The sequence below is a fragment of the Prinia subflava genome, chromosome 1 (assembly GCF_021018805.1).
Source record: "Prinia subflava isolate CZ2003 ecotype Zambia chromosome 1, Cam_Psub_1.2, whole genome shotgun sequence".
In the NCBI taxonomy this organism is placed as follows: domain Eukaryota; kingdom Metazoa; phylum Chordata; class Aves; order Passeriformes; family Cisticolidae; genus Prinia; species Prinia subflava.
Window position 1 is genome coordinate 118,033,663 of NC_086247.1, and position 13,881 is coordinate 118,047,543.

Below are 13,881 nucleotides of genomic sequence, written 5' to 3' on the forward strand. Positions count from 1 at the left end.
CTTCTGTGCCTGTGTTTTACATGCCCTGGCAAGCAGCAGGGACTGCCCAGAAAATATTTTAGGAGGAATAAATGCCTCTAAGTAGCAGTGCATTATAGAAATCATTATGCTACAGGGGTTTTGTCAGCCTGGCTTCTCGGTGTCTGAAGACTTCAGCAAGACCATTTATTCCCTTGGGAGTTTGATGTGCATGTACAGGAAAGCAGAGAAGATTTCATCCAGCTGCTCAAAAATTTTAATGAAAAATACAAGAGTAGGAAGAGAGGAAAATAAGTTGTAACAGATAACACTATATTAAGAGATCAAATTATTAAAGAAGGAACATTATTGGACTATAATTTTCTCCCATTTATAATAATATGGGCCTCAGCAGGGATTAGTACTAAGAGTTCCTTACTACCAGAAACAAAAGCAGTGCAGCAGAGTTAACCTCCTGTTAACTTTCTGTCTTGTCATCTTTTTCAATAGCATGGAATACAGTGATAAGTTCCTGCCACAAAAACCCTGAGCAAAATGTCACTCATAGCAGAAGTGGTATCTTGATATAATATCTTCATGCAGTCAATTACCTGCTAAGTTAGCAGGTTTCATCTACAGCTTATGTTTTCAAGTCTTAGAGGTTTCCTTTGCTTGAGGTATTTTATTTTATTTCATTTCATTTAGATACTGCTGTTCGGAACTCGCTACATCCTAGGTATGAATTAGCATTATACAAAAATATTGAGCTTCTAGAGGGGTTCCTGTGCATCCTGCTTTTGTTACTGCTGGTGTGGCAAGGCTCAAGAGAAGCAATGTGAGCAGGCAGTATATGACAGAAATGCTGTGCCTTACATAGACTGAGCCTTTGGGTGTGAGAGGGAGCAATCAAGGGAAGAAGATTCAGCATATTTTTTGCCAGGGGTAGCTCTACTTTGAGCCTTTTTTCCTTTGAATATGACATTAAGACATAAGTAAGCTACTACTCCGATCGGCAGAAGTTGTGAAAAATCCTTGACGTCTGCAGTCATTGCACTTCAGCAGAATCAGATTTTAGGTTTTCCTGTGTAAGTCTGATTTGAATTCACTTTGGAATCAGGATCAGGACTGGATCACGTAGTTGAAACATGGGTTATGGTTCTTCATGTTATATAGAAACTTCATTGTATGATATGGAACAAATTCTGCCTCTCTGCTCCTTTGAAAGTGCCTATGAAATTCTCATATTCTTTAGCAAGGAAGGTTTCCACCAACTTTCTTTGTACCTCAGCGTGATACCATGCTGCTTTAGCATCTGCATATCTAGAAGAGAAAACTCAGAGAGATTTGATGTAAATGCTTCTGTGCGTGCATGAACATGGTGGTGTTTCTATAAAAATTCTGTCAACCCCTGTAGGAAACTTTTCTAAAAATAGTGAAAGAATAAAAGCGGAATCCAAGATTAATTGCTTACTACTTTAAAGCTGTGATATCCTAGAAACTTACTTCATTGAATACACTTTTAGTGTCTAAGCTAGTTACTATCATTTTGGGTAAGGCTGCAGGCTAAGCTGCCATTTTTTCCAGTTCACTGTTTTGATGATTTCTTTCAGTCTTGACGTTCTTTGGCCCTTTGAGTTACATTTGTATTACTAAAACATAAAGTGTGTAGTATACCATGGTGCCTGTGTGTTTCTGAAAGTAAAACTCTTAAATACTTAAAAGTATGCCATAAGCAGCAGTAAACTAACCATATTTGGAAGAACAAAGCTTTGATTTAAATTATGTTGAACTGTTTTGTAACCAGGTAGATAAATTATATTCTAAAATAAAACAAACAAAGAATGTCTTTCGTTTAATGAGTTTCCAGTTGTTTGAATCTTTTTAATATGAATTGGGTTTTTACCACCTCTAGATGACTCCAAGGAAAGGGAGTAGCTTTTTAGTTGAATGATGTAAAGATTTGAACTCTTACAGCATTTTTCCTTCTTCTCTTTCACCTTCACTAAGGCAAAACATTGGTTTTTTTCAATTTTATGTCATAGGTTATATTTTCTATGCTCTTAATAGGTCTTCTTGCTTCTCTCTGGGCTGCAGCAGATGGTCCTTGTCCTGTGCTATCTGACTAAAGATGGATACAGTATTTCAGCTCAGGCTTTAGCCATGTCAGACAATGGGAAGGGATTTACACATCTCATTTGTATCAGCTTGGTTCTGACTATGAAGAACCTTTATCTGAGACTTCAGTTGAAAGGAAGAAATCTGAAAATGCATCAACATAACATTTTCACATCTGGTGCTAAACATAGTTTCTGTGGATGGAGGAATGTTTGGGGCACAAGCTACATTCAGCTGTTGACTTTGGATCATTTTTGGTTTGCTAATATTTCTTTTTTGCAGTCAGTGTTAAATCAAAGTTGTGTTAACAGTCTCGCTGTGGATCTGTCACATAGGTTCACATTAAAAATAGCTGTAGTTCTGTGATAAGCCTGTGGGACTGGGGAGGTGGTTCAGGAAATTCAGACTGCAAAATGGAGGCTTGCTTTGGCTGGATATTTTGTCCTTTTTTGGGTTTTGGGGTGGGGTTTTTTTGCGGGGGAGGGGGGTTGAGTGGTTTTTTGTTGGTTTTTTTTTTTTTTTTTTTTGTGAGACCATACTGAAAACATAACTATGGTATCAGGTATTTAAGATGGTAGATGCCCTTTATGTTTTTATTGTCACCATTTTCAGTGTAGAAGAGAGAAGTTGTTTAGCCTTGAAGGTCAGGTTACATTTATATAATGTAATGTTCAGAGATTTACACCTTGAGCAAAATTGTCAACCCAGGTGAGAGGGGGCTGTGGCTATAAAACCTAGTGGCTGACATGACATGAGGATTTAGATCCTCTCTGCATTATTCAAGTTTTTCTTCCTTTGTGAAACTAGTGTTTCGTGCAGAATCATATAACCTCAAGAAAACTGAAAACCAACAAATGCGTGAATTTGTTCCCTGCTTGTAACAAATGCATATCTATCTTTGAAATAATTAGAATTTCAAGGTTTTGTTTAAAAAAAAAGTTTTTTGTCATTTTTTTTAAACTATCATGTGAATTACCAAGAGAATACAGTGCCATGGTCCCAGGCTATTTGTGTTGTTTCTTATCCCTGACATTTTAATTCACCACTGAATTTATACTTTGCATGTTTAAGTACTGGTAAGACATGAAAGTTGTAGGGTTAAAACTGTAGACAGTGCTTTAAAGCCCCTATGATAATTGTTCTTAGGTATGTATTCCTTTACTGTGGCTCTCGAGACAACTCTTTAATAGACAACATTTGAATAATACAAATGTGCGGTTGGTAAAAATGGATTAGGGTTTCAGGGTGGTACCAATGGGTGATATTTAATATTGAATGACATGTATTAAGACAAATGCTTTTATATATAATTTATTTGGCAATGTAAATGCATTTATCTTGTGAGATACAGACTCCCTGTTGCCACATGAAGTATTCTGGAAAGGTTTGGAGTAAATAAATAATAAAACCACTTTGATATACAATCTAACAATATTAAATATTAAGACTTTCACATGATTGATTTTAATACTTAATTAACTTATTTAAAGTCCAATGTAACTCTGTTTTTGTATTAGAGATCAGACAGGCAGAAGTTAAAATGCAGGAAATGTTATTAAATGGGACAAAATTAATTGCATTTCATGACCATCAGACTCGCTGGCTGTTAACCTGTCCATCAGTGGCATGATCTTGTTTGTTTTGTTCTGGTTCCCAGCTGATGTTAATGTTAATCTGCTCCACCATGTCAGACCATTTTTTATGCTTGCATCATTCCATTTTAATGATACATAATCTGATACATTTTATAAAAGAAAACAGACTTGCTTTATGCTATACAAAGTTTGTCAAATTGTGCACTTTTCTTCTGACTTAGTAAGTGTTGTTCCCTAGGCATGCTTTTTCAGTGGGTGGTGGCAACCTGTGGAAGTGGCTGAGTAGGAATCTTAGCTGGTTTTGAGTTGCTCTGTGTGCGTAGGAGGCTTGTTTGGGTTGGTAGAGATTTTTGGCGGTTTTTCTGCTGGAGGCACTGGGACTAGTACCTTCAGTATTTAAATAGAGATGGTGGTAGTAAAGAGCTCAAGTGATGGAGAGCAGATCACAGTGCTGTGAGATAGGTGGTCTCTGTGGCCTAAGTAAAAATTACTCCTAGAGCAAAGAAGAAAACAGTGAATATTACAGGTAAGAACAGATTTTTCAAAAATACCTATTAATGAGTGTCCTGGCAAAATATCCAGCTTGAAACAGATCAAATGGTCCTCATTTGCCAAAGTCCATATTCAGGACTGTCTTCTAGTCAGCCCTCTAGTTAGCATGCCTTTTCTTTTTTTTTAATTTCTGTTTCAGGACGAATAATTTAATTTGGCCAGTGGAAGAAAACCTATGATCTGGGACTGCTTCTAGATTATTTAGAAGACATCTGTGCTTTATTGCTTTAAATAGACACAATGCATGTTTATTCTCCTAATATTTAATTTCTTACCTACTTTAAAATGTTTTCACATTCTGGAAAATCCTCACTGCAGTGTTCTAACATGCTTGATTACTTCATAAGCCACAAATGAGGGGCAGAGTTGTGAACCTTCATTACATGATGCTGTCAAACTTAACAAAACATGCATAAGACCATTACCACATCAGACACTTGCTTTTAGTCAGGTCATTTTAATCAATTTGACTTCACAGGGCAGCTAATTTATCACTTAGCTAAACAAGTATTTCCTCTACTTGTCATCAATTTAAGTAATTAAAATGGTAAACTTTGGGTATGGCATGAAATAAAGGCCCAAAAATAATTTGGAGAAGGTGGTTGATACAGTCTAATAGAATGAATGCAAAGTATTATTTAAATACTTTGGTACGCTTCAGTAGTTTTCAGAAATGTCATATTCAGGTAGCTTTGCTGGTACTGATGGAAACTGATTTTTATTTTTAGCATATCCAAGATTGAGCAGCATTGTTCAGCTTTGTCCTCAGAGTTAGTGGGTTCTCATTTTCCTTTTGTCAAGCATAAAATGTTTTCCTCTGTTGCTTGATGAAACACTTTTGCAGTGTTTCACCCAGTTCTGGTCCAAAAGTGACGGGTGCTTCACTGGCAGTACAGCTAGTGGTAGAAACATATCTCAATTAGACGTTTATATGTGTCTTGTATTTCTATCTAGCTAGATATGACTTATTAATGGAAGATGAAGTGTGGCTGAATTGAGGCTGTTGCCATTAACAGTCTTGAGAAGAAGTGGGTTTTTGGGTTTTTTTTAATGTTTTCAATGTAATTTTGTTTAAGCATTCCAAACTCACAGGTTTGTATACAGTTTTGTATACAGGAAAAGTGGCGATGCTAATGATGGCATGATTATATAAGACTGATTTATGGCTAAAGGTGGTAAAAATCACAGAATGTGTTAGAATAGCTAATAGAGAAGGCAAAATATTTGTAAACTCTTGGGTGAATAAACCTTCTCACATCTGAAAAAGAAGTAGGCAACTTCCAAGTACTAAGTATTCACTAAGAGTAAGTACCCAGTGAGACAAACGAAAGTTCTCTGAGTTAGAATGTGAAATCAGACTATCTAATGCAGCAAATAGTTTATCTCTGCTGTGTAGAAAGAGGTTGTTAGTTAGGTAGAGGTCAGTAAACATCAGTTAAGTTTTTCCTAATGAAAACACGTTGGTATTCTATCACCTACGGAATACGGAGGAGGTTGTGGGAGAGGGGATGATGTGCTGTAAGCAGGAATCTCCACAGAACCCCTTTGATATCCGGTGGAGTCCTGTGTTGGAGTCCGTAAGCCCGTCTCTTTTGGTCTCCGTTGAGAACAGATGTGCTGACAGGCTGCCTCCCTGAAAGGCAGACTGGATTCAGCCCACCTGTGCTGTCAGTGAGGAGCCAACCTGTGCCACTGTCCTCAGTGGCACATGAGGGCTCCCCTTGTTCCTTAGGGCCAGTAGCCAAAGAGTCTCTATGCCTACCTTTTCCTTGGGCTCATGACTGGATTCATGTTTCTGCTAATTTCCTTGACTAGATAAATATTTCATACATAGCCTTAATTATTTTCTCATGTATATTACAGAATAGTTAGAACTCCCAGTTGTGGGAAGCGTTCCTGGTGTTTGAGTTCCTTAGCCCTTCAACTCTGGAGGTTTTTAAAAAAGTACAAATAGGTGCAAGTGTCACTTTGAGCTTTCGCTGAGGTGTTAGGGTTAGCCAGTATCAAATCTTGTAACCCAGTAACTGAATTTCAGCGTTTTATAACATTTTTATTGTTTCACAGTGAGAATGGTTTTAAATTGCATCTTATTTAATATGAACAGTATGTTACAGGCCATTACAAATCAACCACAAACCTGTGAAGAATTAATCTGTCTCAGAGTAAGATCCCAAGTGTAACTGTTTAATAGTTCCCTTTGCTCTTTGTTAGAAAAGCAGAAAAGAACTAAGTATAAAACTGTAAAGAGAATTGCTTGGACTAAGGAGTGAGGACTGACAGGCAGTGATACCTTTTTAACTATAACCATATGTATCCATAAACAAACACAAGTAGCTGATTGAATCACTGTGCAGATATCAAAAGCAAATCTATTCAGCTGTTTAAAACTGCTCTGTAAAGTAAACTATGGTTCATATAGATTGTAAAGGTATGGCATTTGGGGAGTATTTTTTAAAAAAAGGAGGTGGATACAGAAGAGAAGGACACAGAAGAGCAGACTTACTAGGGCTAATTTGATACCGTGTTATGGATGTAAGACAGTGTAGGTCTGAAATATACTGTCTTAATTAAGTTGTGGCTGCTAAAACTACAATGGCTGGTAAGGTCAGGTCATTTTGTGCCTGGTTCTCAGTTTGAAAGACACTCAGAGTTCTGCTTTGGTCAGATTGTGCAGCAAGTAAAAATAAAAAGTTAAACTTAAGCATCACAGTTTGAAATAAGCTTGTAATTGTAGTGAAAACAAAATCAATGGATCAGTAGAAAGACATTTGCGACATAGCAAAAGAAGGAAGAGCAGCAACTAAAATTCCAGCAGGAGAAAATTATTTCTGCAAAGTTGGTGGGGTTTTTGTTTTCTTTCTTTAAATAAATTATTGTAAGTTTTTCTTTTATTTATTTAATATATCAGGTATTTATAAACATCTCTTTCTATTTTTGCAGCCATAAGACTACAGGTAAATGTTTTTTAAGGGGCTAGGAAGTTTGTAAATATTTTTCTGCAGGATACTATTCATGCAGTTTTCATTATTATAGTTTTAAAATTACATAGGAAACACGTGAGGTATGCATACATTCATAGCACATTTTGTTGAGCCTGGTTGGTCAAGGCAATTCTGTGTTTTAATGGTATATTTTGTCATATGATTTTATGATTGTTATAATTTGACAGAAAGCTGTACCACTGCTCAAGTGGCAAGTCTGACCTTCCCTCAGTTACTGGCTCCTTGTTCCCAGGACCTTCAAATGCTCTCTTCTGACTAAACAGAAGTGAGAGATGGTGTGATCATTTCATCACCACAATAACACAGGTGCCAGGGCAAATAAAGGACAAACCCCTCAGGGAATACAGCTGAGAGAGCATCCTTTTGAAAACAGCCTGGGTGCACCGGTTTCGAGGAATTGCCTAATAGTGGCCCAATTAGGTTTGTTTATTATTTAGGGGAATTTTTGGGGTTGGGTTTTTTTTTTTCATCATAACTTACTAGGAAAATTAAGAAGGTGTACACTATAAAAAGGTCTTAAGTATCCCAGTTGCCCTTCATTTATTGACAGTAAACTGAAGGTATAAAGCCTACATGGTCAATGCCCTACCTCCTAGGAACCAAAGAAAAAGCATAATTGAAGTGATTTCAAATTCTTTAATATGCCAGTCCTGAGAGTGTAGATGCATACCTCTTCCTGTAACTGTTTTTATATTTATTTCTAAATAGAATTTTCTTGCTGTTAGAAAGTTATGATACTTGTAAACAAAGCAGTTAAAGTAAGTGATATTTAAAACTCATCTGGCAGTCGTAGGTAGCTACTTAGTGTGCTTGGGCAAATCAGACCTGTTTAGCTGGCTTAGGTTTTTTTGTGTTAATAAATTGCTGTACAGATGACTAAATGCAGTCTTGACAAATGTACTATTGCACTGTTAATGCACTGGAAAGGTCGTTTCTCTTTCTTATGAGCTGATCATAACATCGTCTGCTTTTCAACCTTTTATTTGCATCCTCTAATTTGTTGCAGCCAGTATTAGCTTCCAGCACTCCTCAAATGAACTTCTAACATAGTTCTTGTTCAGTTGCTTGATAGTGATGTGAGTGCCACTCAGGAGCCCATGATGATGAATCTGCATCATCTACTTCCTAAGGTTTCAGTTCTGCCATTACTTCCCTTTTGGCCTTCATTTTTGGAAGATGTCTCTGTAAATGTTCACCAGCTAGTTGATTATGTTTCTTAAAATGTTTCCTTAACATCACCTTTCTAGCAAGCTGTCATGGTTTAGGAATGGTATTCTCCAGTTAAGTTTTCCCACTGAAACCACTGCATGCCACACACAGCTCGCATGCTGACCCTCCCCTTCCCTCACTCTTCCCTGCAGCAGGATAGAGAGGAGAACTGGAGGCACAAAAGGTAAAGATCACAGGTTGAGATAAGAACAATTTACTGGAAACAGCAATGAGATAAGAAAAATGAACAGTAACAGCAATGATAGTAATGACAAGACAAGAAAAGAAATGTTCTTGCTCACTGAGGAAACCCCAACAACAGATGATAACCAACCACTCCCTCTAGCCCAGAGCCAGTATTACCCAACCACTCCCTCTGCCACACCTACTTGACCAGAAAAAATCCTTCTTCCCAGCAAAGATTCTGTTCTCCCTGCCCTGGTAGTGACATGATGTGGTATAGAATAGCCTCAGGGCCCTGGCCATGCTGCCTGCTGACTACTGCAAATCTCTGTTCTGGCCAGAACCAAGACAAAAGTTAATATAAATCTTGATAAAACCAAATTCACCTATCATGCCAGTCAGTATTAATCCATTCTTTTTTTGTGTGTCTGTCACTTGACCTATGTTATACTTGACCTATGATTTCTAAAAAAGAAGTGGTTACAAGGAAGATTTTCTGGGATGAGAGGTCTTGGGTCCTGAAGATTGATGACGATGGTCTTTCCTCAGTTTTGCTTTATAATCTTCATCATGCCCGAGAACTAGCACCAGTTCTCCTTGGAATCAGACTAAAAGATGAGTAGGGGAAACTAGAAAAAGGAAGGAAAGAGGCTCTTGCCCTGTTTTACAGTCTGCCAAAACCACACTTGGACTTTTACTTGCAGTGTGATATTTGGAGGTACTGTAACAATTCTTTTGGACTCCAAATAATAAAACATTTACAACATTCAGGTGGAAGCACTATTGTTCTGCTAATTAGACAACTAGTGGGGATGATATGCCTGGAAAATAAGGGAAGGTTTTAAGTGCTTTTGTTCTTGACCCGTGTGATTAAAAAATAGCTAAAGGAATACTGAAGTGTTTGTTTCTCTTTTTTTTTCCTCCAGATAAATACTCATCAGTTGGAATTTACTACTGCCAATATGTATCATTCTGTGTCTGAAACCAGTCACCCTTTGCAAACAGAGGAACAAGAGATAGGCATTGATCCCTTGCAGAGTTTTTTGAACAAGCCAGGGGAAGGTGAGTTTGTGTTTCTGTACTTTTTTTTGAGGTTATACCTTATGTAAGTGTGTCATGATAACTGTACCTGTCATAATTTGCTTAATTCACTCAATGAAGTTGACTAGGGCAACCTAAAGAACATTTCACAGAGTATGTGAGGAACACTCTGACACTAATGAAAACCACGAAAAGTCAACTTTCAATTACAGACAGAAGCATTAGCCAAATGTTTAATGCGCTGTCATCCTTTTTTAATCATAAACTAAACACTGACTTCAGCATAAGAATATTGAAATGCAGCATGACTTTATGTTACTTTCTCAAGCATGGACTCTTACACTGCTTTGGGGTTAGGGATATTTTTGGTTGTTTACTTTACTTTTTTTTTTTTTTCTTTCTGATTCTGCAGTAAAGTTCAGTATGTTATTTTGGACAAAATTGTGCAAATAAAAGTCTGATTTTGTTTGACTCAGACCCTATGTTCTTATTTGAAAAAACATCTCAAAGTTGAGATAGAATGAACAGGCTCTAAAGGTAGAAGTTACTATATAACCTGAAGCAAATTAGTTAAATGCAGTATTTGGAAGACCCTAATGAACAGTGAGAACAAACTGCTTAGATAATGCAATGCCTGTCTGTTTTGCTCATCTTTTCTACTTATTTGCTGGTAGTGACAGTGTAGTTGGTTCGAAGAAAGTGATAAGCTTAATGAGAAATCTCGTCCTTGTCATGAAAACATTCCTCAAGTACTCAGTTATACACAGTGGCACCTTAACTACCTGTAATTTTCCAGTCATTGAACACGTGTACCAGGAGGGCAAAATAAAAAATTTATTTTAAATTACAGAGTTGAAACAACTTTGTCACATTTTCTAAGTCCCTCACCCAGATCAACTACTCTATGTGGGTGTCTCTGTCTATAAATCCTCTGTTTACTAGTGCTTATTAAAAAGCTATGTCAAGTTTTGCTCAGTCAGGTTTATTACTTCAGTTTAGAAGAAACTAGTGTTTTGCTTCAAAATATATTGGTAAAACTTCATTGTCCCTTTGAGTTAATTTTTTCACTGTTTCTTCCTTGGTTTATAAAGCTTCTTTAATTTTTGAAAATGACAATGTACGTCACGGGGAAAGTATTTTAAAACCTGACAATTAAATGGAATAGCTTTTCTAGGTCAGTGTTTCTTTTCTATTATATTTGACATCTTAATGATATGAAGCCATTTTAGCCTGATAAACCAAATACATTTTTGTACATATTTTTAGAAACTTGAAAATATTATTTTTTCTCAATAACCTAAAATAATAACTATTTTCAAAAAGAAAAAACAGCTTGCTTCTAGTCTACCTCAGCCAAGAAAAAGATAAACATTTTCTTCTGATTTCTATTTTCTTTAAAAAAAAATTGGTAATTCTCTCAACTGTTTCAAGAAAAAGCAAATTTTTCACCCCGTTAAAAAACCACTGTAAGTTAATTTTACCCTTTATTGTGCCCAGAAGCGATTAGTTACCTTGACTGAAAAGGTTTCTCATTTTTATCCCAACCTTAACATTTCTATGACATACAAAGTTATTAGGATTGAATTGATGTTTAAAAGTGCCATTAATTCATTTACCCCAAATGTTCATTAACAATGTAAATGTATGCTGATGTTCTATGAGACAAGGAAGTGACTAATGACTCTTCGCACTAACAACACTTAAAATGAATAGAAACTTTAGATAGCTAATCTTGAAGTAATCAAGACCCTCATTCAGCTTGGCATCTCTGTATGCTCTAAAACAGCTGTCAACTGTTAAAAATATATACACAACACATACATACGCACATGCGAGGATAAAGATATGTAAATACATGGTTCCCCAAGTCATAAAGGTTACCAACTATGGTACATTTTTTATGTTCTATCTATGTAAATATTTTATATAAAGCATCCATTTCATCTTCATAGCCTTTTTTGCTGTGAAACACATAGTGCATTTTAATTTGAAACTTTATATATCCAGAATAGGTCTTTGAAGTTTTAATGTTTCATTTTAAATAAAGTGTGTGTTTGGTTGGTTTTAGCTCTTTAGGCATCAAGGTATACAATCGTTCCTATCCATGCAGTCTGTCCATCACTGTCTTCACAAAAATATTTCAAGACGAGGTTTTTCAGTGCAGCCTCAAGTTTCAGGGGTGATACAGAATCCATTTGGTGAAAAACTGTATTTTAATTTTTTTTATATCATGAATCACACAGAATTATGGAGTAGTGGTCCATTGGATACGTTCTGTGCAATATTGTAGAATATCAGGATATCTGAATTGTGTTTATGTAGCATGGCTGAATGCTTACCTTGGAGGCAAAGTGATAAAAGCCTTCACAGAGATGAGGTGATTTTAAAAAAAAACCAGCCGTGATAAGGGTGCTGAAAAAAAAATATTTAGTTACTGATCTAGTCAGATTTGTTAATCTACATGAAGTATTGTATTTTTAGTATGTGCAGTTGATACCAAAACTTGATGGAGAACCAGAGGATGTCATGTCCAGCTGGAGTTAGGAAATTCCCTCACAGTTTTCATAAAATTAATCTCAAAAATACATGGATTGCTCTTAAGTAGAGCTGTTTTGAAAACTGCGTGCATCAACTACTTTTTGTTCATTTGCTGTCAGCTTGAAAGGGTACATTGGATAGGATTCCAGAAATATGTTGAGTCTAGTAGTACTCGGTGCTTTTATTAAAATTTCAGTGAAGAAATAGAGAGAAAACATGGATTATTTGGGACAGGACTGTTGGCACAATGGAGAGCAGACATAAAATTCAAAGTAGTCTTGAGATTTTGGAGAAGTGGCCTGAGAAGAATAAGACATGGTTCACTAGGAACAGCTGCAAGGGTTAATGTTGCAGGTGCTAGGCATGAGACAGTTACCTAGCTGAACAAATGAAAGTAGATCATTACAGATGAGGTAAGTGTCATTTGGAGAAAGGTCTGGGTGTTGGTAGCTCTGCAGATTTTATGTAACTTTGAATCTTGAGTTATGATGAGCCGTGAGATTGTACTTCTTTGCAAGTTTAAAAAATTCAGAATAAGCCTTTAACTGTAAAGATATTTTTTCTATCCTTTTTCTATCCCTTTAAAACAGTTCAAAAACTCTGTTAAAATAGTATTTTTGTCCTTTTCTTTTGATTAATTTGGCCTGTGTTATTTTCCTTATGTCTAATTTTCTTCCAAGGTACAAAAAAAATGTACATGCCATATATACTCTCATGTATGCTTTCTTATATAGCATTTTTAAAAGGTTTATAAGAAATTTATGGCAGGAATTCTCACTTTTGCAATCTCATACTTCAAATTGAAGATTTTAGGTCTTTTAAGAAATTTTAATTTTTTATTGTTTCTTATGGATCTGGTTGTATTTTAATTTCCACGCGTCTAGATATGTGTGCATTATTATGTTTTCTTTTGACTGTGGTAGGTTGATAACATCTTTCTGCATTCTCTCTTCTAAGAATCATCATGCTTTTATTCACTTTATTCTAACAATGTTTTTGAGTGATCCCCTCTGAAACAGGGATCTTTCAAAGAGAAATTGGTGAATCTTAGCTCTGTCTCCAGCAGAGAGACCTTGTGAGACCTGAAGGAAATTTCAGAAACATTTTTGTTGTACCTTCTCCCTGCGTAGCACATGTGACAGTGCATCTGTTTCTCTGACTTCCAAATGCTCGAGGTTTTTGTTACACTGAAATGGGAAAACTAGGTTAACTTTCTGCCATGAATTTTTAGTCCAAGTTGCACCGTCCACCACATTCCGACACAAGTTTTGAAGAGCGTAGTAGGTAGTATTCCCATTTCATTGATATAATGAGAAAGCTGATCCTCTAAGGACAGACTGGAACAATGCATTTAATACTCTTCAATTTAATTTGCTCAATATCACAATTAATACAATTAAGGTCACTTGAAATGAAACTATTAACAAATTGGGTAATTTACTTTAACAATGTCAGTGTGTTCTCACAATTACATTTGCTTTAATTAGTGTACAAGCTATTATTTAATAGCACACTTCACATAGAAAAATGTAATGTGTTCTTTGTTCTTAGTAGAAGAAGAGGGGAAACCTTTAATGGGTCAGTGTGTTGGGTTTGGAGTTTGGCAGGATATATTTCATGTGTAAAGCTATAGCTGGTGGTGAGGACAGAAAAAGCTGATGTTGCTGGAAGGACAAAGATAACTACTG

The 13,881-nt window shown here is 36.2% G+C and overlaps 1 protein-coding gene across 5 annotated transcripts in view; it reads left to right on the forward strand.

Annotated features, from left to right (window-relative positions):
- Positions 1-13,881, forward strand: part of TBC1D5 (TBC1 domain family member 5) — a 313,125-nt gene that overhangs the window by 122,088 nt on the left and 177,156 nt on the right. For all 5 annotated transcript variants that reach the window (XM_063409301.1, XM_063409310.1, XM_063409291.1 and 2 more), the window contains one exon: positions 9,541-9,676. In XM_063409301.1, coding sequence (XP_063265371.1) covers positions 9,577-9,676 — 100 coding nt within the window. In that variant the 5' untranslated portion in view covers positions 9,541-9,576. The remainder of the gene's footprint in view (positions 1-9,540; positions 9,677-13,881) is intronic.